This window comes from Diadema setosum, chromosome 22 (assembly GCF_964275005.1).
Source record: "Diadema setosum chromosome 22, eeDiaSeto1, whole genome shotgun sequence".
NCBI classification, from domain to species: Eukaryota; Metazoa; Echinodermata; class Echinoidea; order Diadematoida; family Diadematidae; genus Diadema; species Diadema setosum.
In genome coordinates this window covers 29508701-29531697 of record NC_092706.1, presented here as the reverse complement: position 1 = coordinate 29531697, position 22997 = coordinate 29508701, and the positions used below count along the sequence as shown (strand labels likewise).

At 37.2% G+C, this 22997-nt stretch overlaps 1 protein-coding gene across 1 annotated transcript; it reads right to left on the bottom strand.

Moving 5' to 3' along the window:
* Positions 1–2611: 2611 nt before the first annotated feature.
* On the bottom strand, positions 2612–21839 carry LOC140245288 (alpha-2,8-sialyltransferase 8B-like). The gene is made up of 3 exons (XM_072324873.1): positions 21703–21839; positions 7705–8256; positions 2612–2980 (listed from the first exon to the last, which is right to left on the bottom strand). The coding sequence occupies exons 1-3, from the start codon at positions 21837–21839 to the stop codon at positions 2683–2685; spliced, it is 987 nt and encodes a 328-aa protein (XP_072180974.1). The 3' UTR covers positions 2612–2682.
* Positions 21840–22997: the final 1158 nt, after the last annotated feature.

Here is a 22997-nt window from a genome sequence, read left to right as displayed (position 1 = left end):
ATACAATTTGGCGTCCCACAAGGATCCATGTTGAGACCGCTACTATTTCTAGTGTATGTAAATGGTATTTCAAACTCATCTATGTTACTGCAATTCAAATGTTTGCCGATGCCACCAACGTATTCTGTTCAAATTCTGATTTTCATTCCCTCCTACGAACTCTTAATACTGAATTACCGAAATTATCTTCATGGTTTAAGAGTAATATATTATCACTCAACTTAAAAAAAAGACAAATTTCATTTATTTTCATAATAAGAAGCATAAAAATGATATGCAGAGAAATATTTTGTCATGCCTTTACTGATCTGTGATCCAGGTGAACTAACTTTGTGTAAGCATTTAGCGAAAGCAGACCTCTCCTTTCCCTTTCTCATTTCTATTATCCTATTTCTACGCAAGTCATCCCTCCCCCCCCCCCATTTTTTTTTCTGTGTGTATTATGAACGAGGGCTGCATTCATTGTACGATTGTATTGCTGATACATTTCTGCTGTACATTGTGTAAAGGCAATGAAGAAAAAATATTTTGTTAACAACTGATGCCTATGTATATGTATGGCTCCAACAATGCATGTATATATACATGTACATGTATGTTCATGTACAATGATAATACAGGAATCACTAAATCAATAATCATTATATCCAGTATATGTGTGTGTTTTTCTCTGCGTATTTTGCTTTTCTTTTTTTGGTATATGTGTGTTTGTATTTGCGTGTCGGGAGTGAATAACCGACCATTGTGTATGAGTATACATCGAGTTGTGTCTGTGTATCCATGTCAGTGTGAATAGATTTCGTTATCACCATTCCACTCTTCCCGCCCCTGTACAAATATCTATATTGGTAAATGTATGCACTTTTTGGTAAAAATTGCACACATAAATGAAGAAGTCTTTCATTTCATTTTTGTACCTTTTATTATTATTATTATTATTATTATTATTATTATATATATATATATATATATATATATATATATATATATATTGTATATATGTATATATATGTATATATATACATATATATATATATATATATATATATATATATGCATGTATATATAATATCAGACTTCTATCTGTTATGAGGTAGCAATGATTAAATTCTTTTAGTGATGATACTCTGAAAAAATGAACAGGTAAAATGGAAGGAACTAAGATACAAATGCATATCATAATATATTGTACATTGGCGTAGTACAACAGGTACCAGCGCAGAAGTCACGTATTTCCTCATAATCATGATCTGTAATTGCTTAAGGGATAACAGATGACACACAAGGTAACGTAGGGTACAGAGGCTGAATGGGAAGTAAGTACAGTCATGATTATTTCAGGGGAACCATGATATTATTGCAAATGTATGTCGATTCGTATTGATATACCCTCAACATTACTCGTACGGTCGAATGAATATCTGAATACAAACATCGTATATATTTTTGGAATATTCTTTTCTACTAAACAGATTTCTACAAGATTACCTGGATACGCCCACAAAAACAACATCAAAACCGATATTCTGCAAGTGACGTCATATGCGAATCATAATTGTTACAGTACTATTCATGTAATGAGCAAAAGACATGCATGGGAATGCACTTTTTCCTTGACTAAGCATAACTTGCCTGTTTTCATGTTACTATCCTATGACATTAAAAAATGCACGGAAGAAATAAATATTTTGCGTAGTAAATGAAAATGTTTGACCACATATTTGTTTGTTTGTTTGTTTTTAACCTAATTTACTGACAGTTAAAGGTAAGAAGAAGCGACCTTTATTTCACCATAAGATTCCTTCCCCGTGTCGCATTATCACACACACATACACACGCACGCACACACAGACACATTAATCCTCTCACACACAACCTTACTCTCTCACACACACATCGCCACACAGTATTTGATACTAAGCCCCAATTACTCCATCTTACAGGACTACGTTCAACTACATTTTGCAAGTAAAATTTTCCACTTAATCAACGTATGGAATGGTGGTATAGAGGTTTTCGAAATATATACGAATGTAAACTAATGTGGAATCTGAAAGCTTCATAGACAAGGGATTGTGTTTGCAGCAATAAATTAAATTAGATTATTACGATACAAGTTTTTCTTTGTTTTAAGTATACACAAACATATCATATAATGACGTATAAAAGTCCGTTATTTCAATATCATGTAGTATCAAACCGTCCCCAGAACAGCTCCATAATCACAGGTGCATTACAATAATTTGATGATAAGGATGTAAGACGCGTTTTTTTTTTAAACATTAAAATGATGAGAAAGTTATGAAGATTTGTGTTCCAGTGAATACATGCAGCGCAAGGCTATATCGTTACCACCACATTGTCCAATTTGAACATTACACAATGATATCACTCCTTCATAAAGACGTGAAATAAATAGTTCCATTATTATGCTCCTGTTTCATTATTTTGTTGGGCCTTTAGAAAACTCCTATCATTTGTGTTTTGACTCTGTATTCTTTTCATAAAGGAACAGGGAGTTTTAACTTAAATGATTGAGTGAACAAACAGTTGATAATATAAATTTGATGCACTTGTAATACCAGAAGGCTCATGTTACCTCGTCAAGTCATTTAGTCAAAGCACTGTTGCACTTTTTGTCTGAACACAATTATTTTAGTCCTGGGATTTTCCCGGGATAGTCTAAGAATTTTGCTGTTTGCATCTTAATATTCGGTTATCCCACTTTCCCGCACAATCGTTAATGACACGGAGAACGCCTCTCTTTTCCATATTCATGAGCAGTTCAAACTCGTGTGGCATTTTATGTTTGTTTTTCGTGTAGTTCAACTGCATCTCATCGTAATAGTGGTACCTCAGAGTTCGGTTTGTCGGATCTTGGTAAAACGGATAGAAACCGAAGAGGCGGATCTCACTGCAGAACTGGGTAGCCGCGGTGAAAATGGCAATACCAGTGGACGGAGATGGTAGTTTGAAGACCCTGCCCAGTGTAAAAAACAAACAAAAAAACAAACAAACATGATGATTCCAGGATAAGTGAAACGAGCTACCCAAAGAAACATGGATGTTGGGAGGGTTAGGGTTAGTAAGGGACAAAGAAACAAACATGAACAAAATCATGGGATGTAAATACGTATAGGACCCTACATATTCGTAGGGACAACATGATTGTATTGTGAACACATACGTGTACGTGCATCTCTGACACGCTTATGAATCATCGATATAATAATTACTGGATTATAGCAACAGCGCCCTTATCATGAAGCCAGCGAAAGTACGAAGTACAACAAATCTGAAATTCTGCGATCTGAGAGTAGGGTAACCTTGGACAAAGAGGAGCACTGGGTATAGTGAAACACTCCCTTTTAACCTGCTTATATACTAGCTATGTTAAATCTAACCTCATCAGCTCATGAACCAAGAATCCTCGGGGAGGTTGCATTTTATGTGTGTTTGCGGTTAATGTCTGTTTTTCATACATCTAAACCAACAATCAATACAGATAATTATATTATCATCCGCTAAATCAACGTGTTAATCTGAATTATCCCGAAAGTCATTTCAATATTGGATGTGCCTATGAGCTACGTTAAATGCAATGAGGAATGATCATGCCACAACTTATTAATGCCTTTAATTTGCTATGGAGATTCAGAAATTTAGTTTATACATCTATTGTTTGCTTTGATGTTTCTTTCATACGTCCATGTGACCATCCCCAGTGTTATTTTCTCTTCATTTCTCGTTACTGGCATCATTATATCTCTGACGGATCCCTCATTACTAAGGGTGCGTTCGAGCGCTCTAAAGCGAACCAACGCGAACTGAACCAAAGCGTACCGTACCGAACTGTGCCAGATTTGAAGCGTTCGAGCGCTCTGTCGAGAAAGCGTACCTCACGAGTCATTTTTAGAAAAGGTCACGCATTTTTTGTAGCAAGAATGTCATCCACCTGGCGCTTGAACTACCTACAGCTGTCCCGAACAAAGAGAATGATGTCTTTGCATTGTGACGTATGCGCATGATACGCGCATGCTTTACAGCGAACTTTTGGTACGCTTTTGGTACGCTTTTGGAGCACATCGGGAACAGGTGGGTGTTTCATAAAGCTGTTCGTAAAGTTACGAACAACTTACGAGTGATTGGTAATCAGTTCTTCTGTACTATACTTATCAGAATTTCCATAATTCAGCAGAAGAACTGATCACCAGTCACTTGTAAGTCGTTCGTAACTTTACGAACAGCTTTATGAAACACCCCCCTGGTCCACTTTTGGCTCGGTACAGTACGGTACGGTACACTTTAAGAGCGTCGGAGCGCTCCTCTGGCGCGGGTACGTTACGGTACAGTTCGTTTTAGGTGAGCGCTCGAACGCACCCTAAGACCCCTAACCAGCAGCTAAGAACCTTAACCTATGTTGGCTCTTCTGTTATGAATTCCTAACACGGTCAGTTGGTTTCCTGAAAACACCCTTTTTCACATTTTCGTGCTTTACGAGGCGGACATAGACTGGACAAAAGACCTATGAAAGCAGCAATCAACATGACCTCCCTTTTGAACCAGGGAGGTGGGAAGAGACCATACACCTCCCTTCTGAACTTTTGACAATGGGGTCGACGTTATATTTCGGGTCCGAGAAAACAAAAAGGTGAGACCCGACAGCTTGTCTTCTCACCTCGTCGGATCCGAGAGGTCGAGAAGATCTCACAGCTTGCCATCTCCCCCTCTGATACCCGAACAGGTCGAGAAAGCGAGGAATGTAAAAATGATGAATATAACTGTTGGAGTAAACGATTTGTCATACTATTTGAACGTCGTGACGACTGTCCAGCTCCACTGTATAAAATATGAATAACGATTAAAGCCGCATGGCAAGCTACATTGAGGTCATTATTTTCTAAAGCACGCTAATGTGTCTATTCAATAGTGCGACACTGTTTTGTAATAATATCCCACCCATGTTTGTCGCAAAGTTTGACTGGTATCTGATTTCCCTTATGGGAGATTTTTTTTTCTTTTCCCAGCCATATTTAGTGCTTTTTCTCCCTGCCGTATTTACTTAACAGTCTTGCTAAAAGATCATATTTTTGTCGGTTGAGAAAAATAAGGGCGATCAGTGCCACCACGGTGATCGGTGTGGCGAGTTAGTCTCAATCTTCAGCCACAAGGCCTTGTCAAAAGGCTACTTTCTCATAGGATACCTTGGTCTTTATACCTCCCCCCCCCCCCAAGATGGCCGGGTCATCATACGAGCCCCCCACCCACATGTCATACGGCCCATGAGTTCGAAATTAAAAACAAAAGTTAATGAGTCACACAGTTTATGAGTCAGACAGCCCACAAGTCATACAGCCCATGAGCTTGACAGGAGGCAAATTAGGCCCAAGAGCAAGACAAAAGGCGAATTAGGCCCATATGTCCGACACTAGGAAAAAAAAAAAAAACCTATGTAGGTCTATATCAATGTCGGTCTCGTAGGCCTTGTTTGGCTAGCGTCGGACTCATTGGCCTTCATAGTTGTGTCTTTATTTCGAGTTAGTGGGCTGTGTGGCTCGCGGGCTCTATGACTCGTGGGCTGCATGACTTGTGGGTGTCGGACTCTCAGTTGGCTATTCCTCCATGTCAGTGACCCCACCTGAAAATTAAACAATCAACTTTCTTTCATAAAGCAGTCAAGTCTCTTAAAGGGATGAATAATTTCATTTGAGACTTTGTTTCAACTTTAACTTTTATCGATGAGATGATGAGAAACCTCTCATAGAATATGAAAGAGGATGTAATTTAAAGAGGAATAAATTCAAGATTTTATTTAATGAAAATTGGTTCTTAAATGACAGATATATCCAAAACAAGCAATTTGAATAAAATATGGTACCCAACTTTTATCAGGATCGTTTTGTTTTACTTTGCTTTTGGATATCTCCACCATTTCAAAATCGATTTTCATCAAATAAACTTTGAATTCCTCTTAGAATGGTATGCCCTGTAATATTTCACAAGTGGTTTCTTAGTGTCTCGCAAAAAGTCTAAATCTCAATCCTCATCTCCAACAAATACTGTACAATCTCTTTAAGCTCCCCATCACAGGCGTCACATTTAAATATACAGAGTCAACTTTCCCTTAAAATGCTGTAGTTTTTTAGCTAATTTTGTCACAACTAATGGAAATGGCCAGACTTTCTATTAACTTGCTATTAGCCGTTTAGTTACCCCCTCCCCCGCCCCACACACACCATACTATCCTCATGGTGACACCAGTGCGGAGAATTCAAGCAGAGCCTCATGATGGGGGGGGGGGGGGCAGATTTTCCCCGTATTTGATTTAATAATGATAATAATAATATGATAAGGTCTTATTTAATCAGGGTAGCCTCTTCGGTGTTGCCACTGCTCTACCAGAAGGCCCATTATTATCACCCTAGCATCGCCAGGCCAGGTACCCATTTATACACCTGCAATGACCTGGGTCGAGTGGGACGTATTATAGTTGGTAAAAACAACTTGTCCAAGGACGTAAGCACTGGACGGGAATCGAACTCGGGTCCTCCGATTGGGAGCCAGGAGTCTTATCCACTATACAGGTGACATATTTCAGGTCCGTATTCTATCAAAATGATGTCAAACAAAAGAAAAAATATATATATATATTAAGCTATAAAAATTGAGAGGGACACATCCCTGTCCGAACCCCCCCCCCCCCTTGCGCCTATGTGTCATACTTTTGATTGTGCGAGGACCAACACGAGCCCTGTTATTCTGTCTAATAATGAATAAATAAATACTGCTATATTACTGAAATCTTCGAATATTTGCAATACCAACTTGATAGAACGAAGGGGGTTCGAGCCTCGAACCTCCTAATTGGTTCTACTTCGAGAGATACGATGTAGATTTTATGAATAAGCTGTGCTGAGTAGGACTCCTCTGCAAAATTTTCTGTATTTGGACGCTGGAGGCGTTCTTTCGTATATCTCCTTATTTGAGTTTGAGAGGACAATCTTTTCACGGCCCCTATAAGTGTAGCTATAGTTTGAGAAGATCGCGTACCATTCACCCCTCCCAAATCTCAGGACTGATGTAAAACAAGTTGCTTTTCATGTATGAAACATGATATACATTAATCAAACTTCCAGGAACACCTTACATTGGGGTTTTTTTCCAACTTTTTGTTTATTCTAAGGATTATTTAAATGTATGGGACCTACATCGTGTTACAAACATTCCCTGCCAATATCTGAGCAGCTTTCAAAAACTGTAAGTTGATCCATGATTCTTTTTATTTTCAATGCCTCTTTGTAGAACAAATCATGTGTTTTCACTTACACGTCGCTTTTCTTATTCTTTTTTTTTTTTCACCATATATATCCAACAATTTTCTGGTTTTTGAAAAGTCCGGCGGGCAGAGTCAGCAACAATGATTCGTAATGTGTGGGTATATATTATTTATGTGTGTAAATTTCAATTAACAATATTATGTAGGCATACTCATAAATTTGTGTAATTAGAATATAGGGACTTTTAACAAAAGAAAGATAGTAAAAAAGAGGAAAGAGGGAGCACTATCAGTGCTAGTTGCTCAAAATTACATCGTGTACATGCATATAAATACGAAAGAGTGATAAAGATGGAGATGTCATGAACATAGAAAGCCTGAAACCGACACCAAACAAAATGCGATGGGAACACTTGTATGATTCATACCTTCGTGCGACCGACACTGGCCTTTTGGGACTGTATGCAAAAGAGACATGGATGCCAATCTTGTGCAGAGACGTTAGGGCTTTTTGGAATTCCTTGAAATGTCCTAGTGGCTTGAAATGCCACAAAATGCTGCCGTTGACAGCTTGAAGTCTGTCAAATAAATCCCGACACTTTTCTGTGTATTTTTCGTAAGTTAAATGGACAGGATGTTTCCTGAAACACCGTGTTACTGCCTTGTACAGGCTCAAATTCAGCGTCATAATGTTAACCTTCGACCCAACGTCTCGACCATATTTCCCGCCAAAGTATGCCAGGTTCAGACGGATGACCATGTCCGCTTCATCTATGACGTCACCACAAACGCTGTCGTCAAGGATACCAGCATTACCGACGATAGAACATGTTCTCACTTTTGGAACTGGCCAGGTTTGGTTGTTTTCAACAATGACTGACATCTTCTCCGATGTTTTCATTTTACGGGGCGGCGTGTCGGGCTGGAACACTTGGATTAGGCCTTCGCGCTTTGCTGATGCCAACGACGAAACCCTGCCCCTGCAGTTAAGGAAATCCAAGAAATAAATACATTAAAAAAGGAGACAAAGGTTAAATCAAAATACAGAATATACAGAAAGATCCCAAAAGACTGTTATATGATCATGATCCATGGATCCAGCTTTAGGGATACATTTATGGTCCTGATTACTATATTCAGTTCAATTTCAGTTTATTTTATTTTCATATATGGGACCTGCTTCAGCCAATGGCTGTTATTCAGCTGATCCGTGCCGATAAAAAAAAACAACACATACATCAATACATGCAAAAACATTATACCGTAACAAGAGATATAAGACATACAAACAAAGCCAATAATATAATACATTGATAATAATACAAAGAAAACTCAAAACATTTACCCTCCCTCATCCCCTCCCACGTCCATTTATAGCAAAATACTGAATATCTATGTATCTGTATTCCTATTCATCAAATATGATTTATTTAATGCACAGAAAATTGGACGCCATTTCAGTCCGACACCTAAACAAACATTTTTAATCATGCGAATGACTTCTTTTTCGAGTTCACAGGAAACTGATTTCATTGCATAATTCCTCTGTTGAATAGGCTCCTATTCTTGAAGTTTGCACGAGGTCCTGATAATTCCGAATTCTTATGTTTTCTTAAACCATAATAAGATTGTCTGAATACAAAATACTTCATAAACTCAACAGGCGTCATTTTTTTGACAATCTTGTACATGACAGTTTATAAATCTTTAAACACTCTTCTACTATGTGACTAGAAAATCTCCATTCTACTTTAAGAATCACCCTTAGTGCCCATATAAGTTGTAACTTTCCTAAACACCCTTCCCAGCATTCCCCCATATTATGCTACAGTCGTCATACCTGTTTTGGATTACAGATTTAAACATATTATAGGGATCGTATAGTTTTGGTTGAGACCTAATTTCAGGTTTCTATCATTTTTGGGTGAAATAATGAGAAACCTCTTATGAAATATGAAAGAGCATGTAATTCCATGAGGAATTCAACGTTTATTTGATGAAAATTGGTTTTAAAATGGCTGAGATATCCAAAACAGGGCGATTCTAATAAGTGTGGAACCCACACTTTTTTACGATCGCTCTATTTTACTTTGTTTTTAGATGTTTCAGTCATTCCAAATCCGATTTTCATCAAATAAACTTTGAATTCCTCTTAAAATGGTATGCTCTGTACTATTTCATAAGTGTTTTCTTGGTATCTCGCAAAAAGTTAAAAGCCCAATTCTCGTCTCCACCAATAATGTACCATCCCTTCAAAGAAGTTTCTTGTGTAACATAGGGTCTTAACCTTTTCAATAAGTAATGTCTTTTGCTGTATTCTTTCTCACAATCAGTATGCTTATCCCAATTCAAATGGTCATCAATGTCAACTCCAGTGAGTATAACACGTTTGAGTGAAACATTCTGAATACAAAATTTGGAATCGGCCTAATTCGTTTCGTTGTTCAAATCAAAAGGAATTCACTCTAAGTCTTTTCCACATTCTATAATAGGCAAGTCTGTTTCTTTTCAACCATGAATCAACAGGTGACAAATTCTCATTGTATGAATCAGTTAGTGTCTTGGGATTTGCGCTGGCACGAAAAAGACAAGTGTCATCGGCGTAAATAACGTTTTGCATGTGTTCAAACACGAAGGTAGATCGTTTACACAGATAACAGTGGACCAAGGTTTTTGCTTGTAGACCCCAGAGGTATTCCGCAATGCATCATTTTGTGAGCTGGCCTGAATCTCGTTTACACAAGTATTAGTATTAGTATTTGCGGAACCACTAGTGTAGGATCGAACTGTCCTGTCCAACAAGCCGTAGCTTTACTATTCAAAAGAACAGATAAGTGTAAAGTTGATTCAACACTACATTTTCAAAAATTGTAGCTGTCACTGAAAGAACGGATGTTGGTCTATGATTACTAATATCACATTTCTTGCCTGATTTAGATACTGGAATAACACGAGACTTTTCCATTGCAAAGGGACGACTCTTTGCTCCCAAAAGTTTATAGTAGTTTCAAGAGGTTCAACAATTTGATTAACAATTATTTTGCAGAACATGTCAGGTGTGTTATCAGGCCAGCAAGTTTTCTTTTCTTCTAAACTGTTTATATCTATAAACCTTGAGAACTTAATTGGTGTCGACGAACTTGATCAAAAAGAAACTTGTTGGGCTTCTTATAATTTTTTCATTTCGACCAACAGGGGGCGCAGTACTACTTTGAACTGCAGATTCTATTTCTGTAGAATGAGAATAAACACAATCAGCAATTCCAGGTTTATCGTCGATACCATCATTATCATTCTCAATTTTAGATATTTTCACAGAATTATATTATTTTTCTGGCATCAAACACTTCAATGATTTCCAAATATCACCTGCCTAACCATTATACTTTCATTCTACGGAGTAAATAATATTTCTTGGCTTGACGAATGTAACCTAATTCATTTCTATAGCATCTCCAGTCATCAGCGTCGTTTTGCTCTTTTTTCCGTTCCTTTGTCAGATCAGTAATGAGATACAATTGTTAATCCAAGGTGATTCTTTTTTTTCCTAATACGATATTTTCTTCTTTAATTATACAGGTGCATGTCTGTCAGGAATACATAAATGTGTATTTTCAAAAGAATCATAGACATTTGTTACACTGCTCATGTTATTATTCTTCCAACGATATGGCAGCAGCATCTTCCGTACGTTTTACTTTTACTTTTTTAATATTTCCCCCAATGTTGTGCTTACATTTATTTTCTTTATTCATAGTTATCTTTTACCTGTGGTAAAGTAAACGAGATAATGATCAGTGAAAGCTATCTCATCCACATTTGCATGTCCTTTTTTTTTCTCTCTCTCTCTCGCTTGAGTCCAAGTATTGCTTACGAAGTATCAACGGTAACTCGGGTGAGGAAAGTGATAATTTTATGAAAATATAAAACTTTTCCGTTATTTCACACAAATACTTCTAAGGCATGAGAAGCTTAATCTGTTTTTAAGAATGTCACGATTCATGTCAGCTAGATCAATGCTTTCACTGTTGGATACATTAATTTTCTCTATCATTATTTCAAGAGACTGGAGAACAGCCGCGACATTAGAATTTAGCGGTCTATCAACAATAATCATGGGACGCGGATAAGGACGGTGAGTTAGCTCAGTCGGAAGTGCCTCACTCTGCCCCACGATCCAAAGGACCCCGGTTCGATTCCCGGGTCCTACTGAGCAATGTTGTATGCAATCATACAGCCCCTATAGTATAAGAGGCAAACACTCTGTCCCTTGGATAGGACATAAAATGGAGGTCCTGTGTATGAGAGAGTCAAAACTCATGCACGTTAAAGATCCCGCTTCATTATTCATCGCAAAGAGCAGAGTGTTAAACCCGGTGCAGGGGTCCCGCCTTCTATCCAACTGGACCCCATACATTGCAGCTGAATATGGGCTATCCAGCCATCTTCTCGATTGAATGAAACAAACAAACAAACAAACAAACAAACAAACAAAAAAACAAACAAACAAACAAACCTCAATAACAATGCTTTCCAGATTATCAACACATTAATCAAATCTAACAGTATGAATTATATTTTTTCTCTCACATAAAAGATAACACCTCCTCCTGCTCTGTTCCTATCTTTACATTCAACGCAATAACCATTACACATGATATTTTAGAGAATCTTGAATGTATTCATACAAGTGAGTTTCGCTTGATATCAAAACAACACGTATTTAATCATTTTTTTTTAATCAGAGATGCACAATTCAAATGAGCTAATTTAAAACCGTTACATTTGTCCAGTTTTTCCCTCTTACAACACCTCCCTGCTTACAGCACACTGATTCGTCTCCTGAAAATTATTAGGGAAGTTATTGCCGACGTTGGACGATTCTCTGAGAATCTGTATACACGGGAACATTTAACCATTTCTGTGCCAGTGGGTCAAATGTGCACAAATTTCGCATGCAGATCTATGGACAGGTAAATGTTGTTGCATGCAGTAGGATAAATGACATATGTTGTGCAAAATGCATGTTGATTTGTTTTGGTTCATGATACCCTCAACTGCGGCGTAACCAATATCTGAACACGTTCCATATATTGTTTTATAATATTTTTCTTCCATTTTTCTTCAGATAACTTGGATACACCAACATAAAACAAACAAACAAACAAACAACCTTCTAAACCAATATTCTGCTCGGAAACTCATCTGTCGATCATTGATAAACTACTGCGCCCCATTTCATAAAACAGTCACTGACAGTTAATATGATAGCAACTATTACTGGAATGGCAATTGTCGCGGTAACGACAAGAATCCAGCTTCCTGATTGGCTGTTGCTATGGGAGGTTGCCATTCCAGCAAGAGCTGCTATCCCAACATCATTTATGAAAATTTAATGGGGGCCCTGGTTTAATTAAAAACAGACAGTGGATTGCGCTTTCCCCGACACCGAGCGTAATTTGCATGTTTACCTGCAATGTCTTTTGTTAGTCACATCAGTAACATGGACATAAGCTATGCTCAGTCGTGTGGAAGGTGTATTCCAGTGTCTTGTCTTTAACGTATTTAGGTAATAGTACTTTAGCAATGATCGGCAGATGAGGTCATGAGCAGAATATTGATTTGGAAGGTTTTTTTTTTTTTTTTTTGGGGGGGGGGGCGTATACAAGCAATCTGAAGAAAAATAGTAGAAAATAATTATCATGACGATATAGGAAATGCATCTAGAGATATAGATACTAGATATTCGCTTTGCGACATAAGTGATGTTGAGTGTATCATGAATCAAAACAAATTAACATGCATTTGCAATTCATAAGCTCTTTAAGGTGATTCAGGTTTGAACAACATGCAATATTGCGTCCTGCTTAAACCTGACTGATATTTTACAGGGAAAATAATGGGTATTTATATTTTAGATCAAGAGCTGTTTCGTCCTGTCGTTCGATGTCTTTTTTTTTTTTTTTTTTTTTTTGGTTCTTCATCACTACTCGCCGGACTTCTAATGCATTGGCATTAACGAAGACAGCTTAATGAGACAATTTATGTCTCCTTATCATTATTTTCCCAGTCAGTCGCATGCTTCACTATATAATTACATAAACAACTGCACCTAAATCTAAACGAAAGAATGCCTAGCACTGAACAGGAATTATTTTTACAGACTCTTTCCATTATCATCTGTACATTTACCTGGTTGTTATCAAGTTGTTTGTGCTGTTTTTAACTTCATCTCGCAACTTGCGCAACGCCAGTTGATTGGGATTATCTCTGGGTTTCAGATTTTTTGTGTAAGACATATATAACATTAACTGATTAGTAATTTTATAGTTTTTTTTTTTTTTGATGTTCATGCCTTAATTCATGCCTCACATTATTTAATATCATTTATGAATTTTGGCGTCTGATATATAATGTATTATTGCACAGTGGTGTGTGTAATACCACACAAGGGAATTTTACAGAAAGTGCTGGATTATGTAGTCTCAGGGTAATGATGAAGTTAAAGTTTTGAAATTATTTTTATATTTACTGTGTATCGAAGATGGTTTGGGGTATGTTGATGATACTGCTGGCTTCATACACTGTAGTGTAGTAGTTAGAGGGGATATTTGTTGTTGTTGAGATGTACTCTGATAACACTTTTTTGTATACTGGATTTTTTTTTTCTTTTATACGGGGGGTGGAATGTATACCCATTTGCCAAAATATCTTTAGCTTGTTTGAAGAGAAAAATCCATCTGGTGTACACGCTTAATTCAAATTGTATTATTTCTTTCTTTCTTTTATGTTCAACAACTCCCTGATGTGCTTCCTCAAGTTGGTTGGAGAGGCCCAAGGGTCATAGTGATTTTGATTGCTTTTTTCCAACCCGGCTCCTTCGGGAAGCTCAACAGGGAAAGCCTGACACTTTGCTTTCATGTGTTTTGTTTGTTTATTCTGTTTCTCTGTTATCACTTGTGTTGTTTTGCAAATGCCGAATAAATAATAATAGTAATAATAATAAGATATTGTTTGTGACGTTGAGGTCTGCATTGAATACATGTACATTTCTATCAACTCACAAATTGCCCAATTACAAAAACTACAAAACGCCGCTGCACGCATCGTTTCTGTGTCAAGCAAACGCAGTCACGTCACCCCTATCCTGAAGAGTCTTAATTGGTTGCCTGTAAGGGAGCGTATTCTGGTTTATCATGTTGGAACAGCTCCTGATTTACTATGTACGTTTGTTTCATCAATACCAACCTACACGAACTCTCCGATCCTCAGCTTCTGGTCTCTTACATAATTATTCCGCTTTCTAGGAAAAACGATCTTGGGGAAACGATCGAGCTTTCGCTCACGCTGGCCCAACACTGTGGAATTCACTTCCACGTGAGCTGAAAGACTCAAGCTCCATAACGTCTTTCAGGAGTAACCTAAAATCCTATTTGTTTGACAATGCGTTTTGAAGACAGACTTTCATGTTTTCTTTTTCGTCTTCTTCTTCTTTTATGGTATATGTAAATTTTCAGTCTTTTTTCTTTGGTGTAAAGTTCCTTGAGCAATTAATCAGAATGGAAAATAGCGCTATAGAAATATTGTACGTATTATATGTATTATTATTATTGAAGACAAGTCCCGAGAATACTCGGGCAGGTGTCTATGGGAAATGGGTGTTATAGCAAAATCAGTCCGTCCTCAACGGGTTACCCCCTCTTACCCATTCTATTTCTGGGAACAAGTCAGGAGCAAGTTGGGAGCAGGCACAATATTGTCCATGCGTGCAAAAAATGAACCAAAGCCATGAGTCAAATAACAAACAAGCGCATCAAATAAATTATGTCTATATGTATAAAAGTCAAATATCAGAGCCCAGCCCTGAGTTTTTTTTTCCATAATTTCTACAAACATTGCGGCTGCCGTGAAGCAAGTCAGCTAAAAGGCTCTTTTTCTCCCCAAACTTCACATTAGCCACGTCAACCCTATTCCTTATGTCGCCAAACTGCCAAAATCACTGCAAGCAGCGGTGTAGTTAGTCATGGATACCACACAGACTGGAATCACGACATTGTTTTTCGTATTAACGATGACTCCTTCCTGTCACACATTAGCATTTGTGAAGAAACGGACGTGGAGACAGGTGTTGATGATTAATCAACTCTATTACACATATACGTTTGACACTCTTAGCTGGGACTCCGATGGACACGTGGAAGGCAATATTGCTTCAACGGAGCAACGTCACGGCAACATTTTCAAAGCACATTATCATTATTATTTCCAGTTTTCTTAATATTTTTCATTGGATATCAAAATCTCAACTTTGTAGACAGTCTGTCGTATACTGAACTACTGAAAGAAGAAATCAGATAAATGTACGATAGTATACTTAAAGGACAAATTCACCTTCATAGACATGTGGATTAAGTGAAGGCAACAATATTAGTGGAACACATCAGTGAAAGTTTGGGGAAAATCCGACAATCCGTTCAAAAGTTATGAAGTTTTAAAGTATCTGTGCAATCACTGCTGGAGGAGAAGACTACTACAGTGTATGATGTCACTTGCGTACAACAATACAAGGAAAATAAAAAGAGAATTTCAAAAAAATTGACTTTTTGAATAAAGTGTACATTTCTTCAACATGTTACTGACTTATGTCAGGGGTAATGATATTTCCCCTGACTTCTGAAAGAGAGAAGTTGAGTGTTCTTTTATTATGTGAGAAAAGTGAGAATATCTTGAATTTTCTTTATACTTTCTTTCTATTGTTGTACTCATATGACATCACAAGCTAGTAGTCTTCTCATCCAGCCATGACTGAGCAGAAACTTCAAAAATTCATAACTTTTGAACGGATTGTCCGATTTTCCTCAAACTCTCATTGATGTGTTCCACTAATATTGCTGCATTTTCTCAACCCACATGTCTATGAAGGTGAACTTGTCCTTTAATGTACTTATTTAAGCCCCTTACTTTATTTTGAAACTTTGACAGAATATTCGTAGATATAATAGAACTATTGCAGGACAACACACCACGCAGCCAGTGGTAGTCGATGAGCTCAGCCTTGCCCAGAAAAATAATCCATTTGTATACCAGATTTTGTAAGAGCGTTCTTCAAATATAATTATTGTATTGCATTGTACGTTTATGTGCGGTGGCACGCCTCTGTGTGTAGGCCCTATCGTGATAAGGATCATACGTATACTTTGTATAGGGTATAAACATATTACACCTATACATCATACGCACACACACATACCACATAAACAGAAACAGTATGTGGCCCAAATATATCATGTTATCTGCATAATAGTCATATAATTAATATATATATATATATATATATATATATATATATATATATATATATATATATATATATATATATAGATATAGATATATATATATATATATATATATATAAAGATATATATATGATTATGATATATATATATATATATATATATATATATATATATATATATATATATATATGGGTGGGTGTGTGTGTATGTGTGTGTGTGTGTGTGTGTGTGTGTGAGTGTGTGTGTGTGTGTGTTTGTATTGTTATTCTGAATGATTCACAGGAATGAATTGGTGGCTGATGACATTGCAATTTAGAAGAGAGATCAAAAGAGACGCCCTTGACGAATAACACGTTATGTGAATTTTCATCTAAAAAATCTAAACTGATCTCCTCATGATCATAATTACCAAATCTTTTTAGATTCGTTGACGTTTACCCACGAACAATCCACGTGACGCTGAAGGGACTCTGAAATGTGAGAAAAAAAGAAAACACAAAATGACAGGGCAATAGTCGCCTTTCATCGCATTTTCATTGAGTATAAAGAAGCCATAGTATTCTTTTCTTCTAAATGCTACATGATTCCTGCGACCGACATGACCGATATACGAGTTGGTAGTTTTCGAATTATATTTCATGTTCGATTTTATTGTGTCCTAAGTCATGTTCATTGAAAGTTCAATTCTACGTCATATTCAAGTTGACCAACAAAACTGAAGTTAAGTGAGGCAAAAGAGATGATTCATTCATTTCTTTCTCATTTTTCTTCCAACAAAACATAATACAGAGTAAATCATAGCATACTTATTAGAAGTTATGTTCAGAGGGGCAAAAGAGAACTGAGACGTCCATTAAAAAGCAATGCTTGTAGATTGTGAAGCACTGAAGAGTTTCTTCAAATCAAGACACCTACTGTAATTACAATATACATAACACAAAAATGGTCAAGACAGAATGGAACAAACAACAGAGACACAACTTGACATGACTAAATTGAGGGTGATACGATTGAAAGGAATGGGAATCATAGGGATGATAGAAGTTTCATCTCAATTTCACTTGGAATAAGGAAAATGGGGAATTTGAGAATCTCACAGTTTTCGTCGCATGACATTGGTCGCAACCGCATTTGCCAATTGACTGAGATTATGATGTCGTGTACACACAATTCTCTCAAGCGATCACGTACAAATTTATTATAAAGATTATGATTTTCGTGAATATTTTAGCAACAACAATGTACCACCCTTCCCACTACTACAAAACTTTGATGGGAAGGATGTAAGATTTTTGGTCTTTTTTACTTCCTGTAAAAACAGAAAATCTAGTAAGATATGTGTGAAATTCAATTGCTTCTCATCAATGTACATATTATAGGCGTCCTGAATATAATTTGATAATGATAATAAATTTATGATCTTCGGACAACAAAACAAGCGTTTGATAAACGCCTACTTGTATATTATGCTGAACTTATAGACATGAGTAATCGTTTCACCTTTTTTTTCTTTGCTATATCATTTGCAAGTGATTAGTTGTCAAACGACAAGAAAAAGTGGGTTTCTGATTTGCTCCAATAACATTGGGACAAGAATTATTGTGCTAGTTTAAAATACTTTATTGTTTTATCTATTCACGCTGTACATAGAGAACTATGTACCTGGCTGTGTGTTTAAGACCCCATAACAAGGCACACCTATCCCAATTATAAGTAGTGTCTGCTATAAAGACGAGAATTGCGTATACGAACCTTCAACTTTAACGGTAATCGTCATAAGGCGATCCTCCATTGCAATGAAGACACCAATAGACATGCCCACCACAAGAGTCACTGCCACAAAAAGCCAATTTAGTGATGATCGATAAAATGGAGTCTTCATGATAGCAGCAAGAGTTTCCATTCTTCCGTTTCGAGAAATATCATAACGAGGGTGATGTAGTGACAGCAATATTCAGAGTTGGAACCCGTGTCCTTGACTGGCAGTAGTGTCAACCAGCTTCTAGCACGAGTGTGTTACCGCAATGTAAAAGAACCCTTCGGTGAAATAAAATATTCTATTCGTGTCACGGATATCCGACAGTTGCAGTGCAAGCCAGTTTGGACATAGCTCATGTGCACATGGGTACAAAAAAAAAATGACCTTTCATTTTTCTCAGTTGGTTAGGCACTTCACTCATTCAAAGTCATATAATGTATCAGTTTGCCCAACATGCAATTTATCATAAACTTGTTCATTGTGCTGTATTGAATCCTTTAACTTTTTTGTTTTACCTCTTTTCGTTCCTTCATCAAATTTTGATTCTGGTTCCACCCCTTTTGCAAACAAGAAGAGTTTTTGAGCGTAAATTTGATGAGTGAGTGCTATGATGACCAAGACTTTTCCTCTATGTTTTTGTGTATGTCTGGGTTTCTATTTGCGCTTAAATAGGAGTGTGTAAGTTACCATTGTCACTGTGTTTGATGCGTTCATCTACATGTCGGTGTGTGCATGTTATATCATAAGTTCAGCTGGTGTCATCACCATTATCATCACCCCTCCCCCAGCATACCCCCCCCCCCCCCATGGCATTATCTTAGGGTATATACAGTGTAGGAGATCTACGCATATTATGCTCGATCGTTCCCTCCCTTTGAACTTTCCCCTATCTGTGGGATGCCAAAATCTCTTTTCCTAGGCTTTTCTTGCCTGAGAGATCCCACCACGTAAAAATGCTATGGTAATGATTATGATAATAATAAAAATCCAGCACACTGCACAATGCATCCTCTTTATGGCTCTCCTTCCAACCCCCTATCTCAAAGACAACCCACCTCATCTCCGGTTTGAGATATTTGAAGAAAGTGTGCTCAGAAATAAAAACAAACAAACAAACAAACAAACAAATTAACAAATAAACGGGTCTTACGCCTTACGTTGTATTGTAAAAGCATCACTCATTCCATAAGCAGCAGTATCACCAGACGAAGTAGGGGTAGCAGTATTTGATTTATCCCCCATCATACCTATCCTCCACTCCGTCACCTTGCAGTCTACTGTATCAGTAGAACGTATGCGTACTCCCTGAATGAACCATAAAGAGTTACACGTGACATATGAACAGAACCAACTTGTTTCCCATAAGTCTTTTCTCAATGGAAATTTCCTTTTGAGTCACGTAACTCACCATTTCGTATACTAGTACTTGAGTGACATGTTTCACGAAATGACGAATGACGTGAACGTGAACATTCGAGTTGACCACTTCTGCACTCTAACCGAAAATTTCATGGTCACCTAGCTGGCCATTTTGCAGTATGCAAGCGCATGTCGTAGAATATCGCACTGTACTTCGAGCATCTTCTGCCTGAAATAGCAGGCCGTACATTGATTCTTCGTTCGTATCAACGAATTTTTCTTAACGACTGCACAGGCCAGGAAGATTGAATCGCTCCATTAATGGGTTGAATAAGGTAATAACCAAGAGGAGTGTTGTTATTTCAGTGAGTGTAAGTCTGACTCCTATCAAATAAATTGAAATTTTATCCCCCAAATAACGTAATGCATCGTTTTTATTTGACATCAAAAGAACTCATGAACTAGGTCCTACAGATTACATGTAATATTAGATTGTAATGACATAATCTATATATATTTGCGTATCTCAATCACAAGAGATTCTGCACTTTCCATGTATTAAAAAAAAGAAGATTTGTCATTCTATATGAAGAGTTTGTTTGCAAGAACCGATAAGTCCATGAAGTACGGTCTCTGTCATAAAGTACAAAATAATACATTTTAAACGATATATTGGTCACTACATATAAAGGTATATTTTTGAAGTTATGGTCAAAAGAAGCCAAAATTTTCTTATTATTCTCTATATTTTTCTTGACCTTTAATCGCAAATATCTCCATTTGACAAATATGAACTTATCAGTTTTTGCAAACAAACTCTTCATATCGTTTACTGTCGTACCATTATATTTCTTCCCTCTGTAGAGTTGTCGTCTAGCCAGGGCTGTGTACATTATAGTAGATAATCAAATATTTAAGAATCAATTTCTTTTTTTTTTATTGAGCGTTATAGCTTTCTTTATTTGTTTCATCAACATAAAATAAGCGGGTTATTTGGGCAAGCTTCCTAACCATTATCTAGGACACGATTTCCTTGTATGCTTTCACGCTTCGATTCTCAGTGACGTCACACGTTGAGGCCTCCAATCGCAATATCAAACACTGGTCTAAAGAACATAGTGTCAGCCATGAATAGGTCTAGAAAGAAATAAAGGGTAAAGTCCCTCTATGTCTTTATACAGGCGTCATATTCTCCCTAAATTGAGCAAAGATGGACACAAGAAAAAGGAAATTTTCAAATTCGGCTGTGATTGTGTAAACATCGGGTCATTCGTGAGGGCGTCTTAAAGCCATAACCGCCAGTGGTGCTTCTCAGACTGGTAACAAAAGATCGTATAGTTTTGGTTGAGACCTAACTTCAGGCTTCTAACATTGTGTGTGTGTGTGTGTGTTATAATGAGAAACCTCCTATGAAATATGAAAGGGGATGTAATTCCAAGAGGAATCCAATATTTATTTGATAAAAATTAGCTTTGAAATGGCTGAGATAACCAAAACAGAACAATCATGATAAGAGGTGGGACCCATCATTTATTAGGATAGCTTTGTTTTACTTTGTTTTTAATTTCTCAGCTATTAGAAATCCGATTTTCATCTAAGAATGACACGCTCTGTATATATAGTTCATAAGTAGTTTCTTGGTACAAGCGTATCTCATAAAAAAGTTAAAAGCCCAATCGTCATCTCCACCATTATACTATTAAGATGTTTGTGGGCTTTTGCTCAAGTTCGGAGCCAACCTGAAAATTACGTATTCATAAAGATCGTATTGTCATCTTATGTCAACTTCGCGACAGTGTGACGTCAGCTATACCTACAGACTGCCCGAAGACCTTGCAAAGGTTCATAAATTATTCTTGTTAAATTCGTGGTGTCCATTTTGCCCTCGGTATAGCCATCGTAATCTCAAAACGACGTCGTCTAGCCATGTTTGGGACCTTTGTGTGCCCTTCGGATGTTCTTCGGATGAAGCTTTGAATTCACAACTATTGAATTCACAACCGCGTGTATACATCTGTGTGGTTCGGATGACATCGTGTGGACATTTGTAGGCATCGTAATTGCTTCGGCTGTTGCCTGGCTGTTGACCAAGCTCGGCGCCAACTTCGTATGGCCTTCTTGTGTCGATTTTGGGACAGTGTGACGGCATGCCGCATTATTTAAAAGCATTTGTGAGAGCACTTAAGTGACAATAATATAGTGGATAAGACTCTTGAGTTTCTGTCGGGATTCCGGAGGTCACCCTGCTGGAAAGAACACAGTGTCCCACACTGTGAAATCTCTTCACACTATTAAATTCGAGCGTTTTAACAGTGTGAACACAATGTGAGTCAGTGTGAAACAAGGCATTACTATGTGAACACTCAGTGAAAACCGCACCACACTGTGAAATTATATCTTCACGCTGTTAAATTCGAGAGTTTTCGACTATTGTTGTGAACACACTGTGAACACACTGTGGGACACTGTGTTCTTTCCAGTAGGGCGAATCTGCGCCAGTGCCTGCGTCCTTTGACAAGATGTTTTTACTTTATTATATAAGCCATCATTTTTGCACCGCGGTGACCTTCAAGATTAATAAGTGGATACCGTCATGTCACAGAAATCTATGCAATTTTAGATTAATGACTCATGTATATAGGCCTAATTACTAATTGTACGGGTGTGCACGGATTATAAAATCGGTGACCCTATTCTACCAGAGCAGGCATTGTATGCAGTAGCGCCTTCTACAGTTCCTTTAACAGTTACGCTAATGATAGAGGGAAAGTGTGAATGGTTTGTATTCCCACATGGTTTTTTATCCTGACAATAAATGCAATTGTATTTCTGCACATGTGAAAATCAGGCTGTCCGACAGTTATCAAAGTCTATTTTCAATTCAATTCAATAGTGTATTTATTTCGATCAAATCAAATGATAAAGTACACTATAAAAGCGGTACAGGTATCAATTCGATTTTCATCTAGATGGGAAGGACAGTTTATTGAACACAATATAAAATGATATTGCACAAATTGTATTATGCCAAAAAAGAACAAACAAAAACAAATGCACACTTGGCCATTGTGAAAAAAAAAAAGAAGAAGAAGAAGGCTTGTAGGACGAGGAATACTCAAAAGAAAACAAACAGCAACACCACTATACCAATATAATATATTTATGTTAAATTGATCTATGTATATAATGTACCATTGTACATTTCGTCGTTGAAATGTGTGATGCTGGTAACATACAAGCACACATACAAGCATGCTATCAACAGTGCTTGTTTTAGAATGCAAATAGAATATATCGTAACATGGCT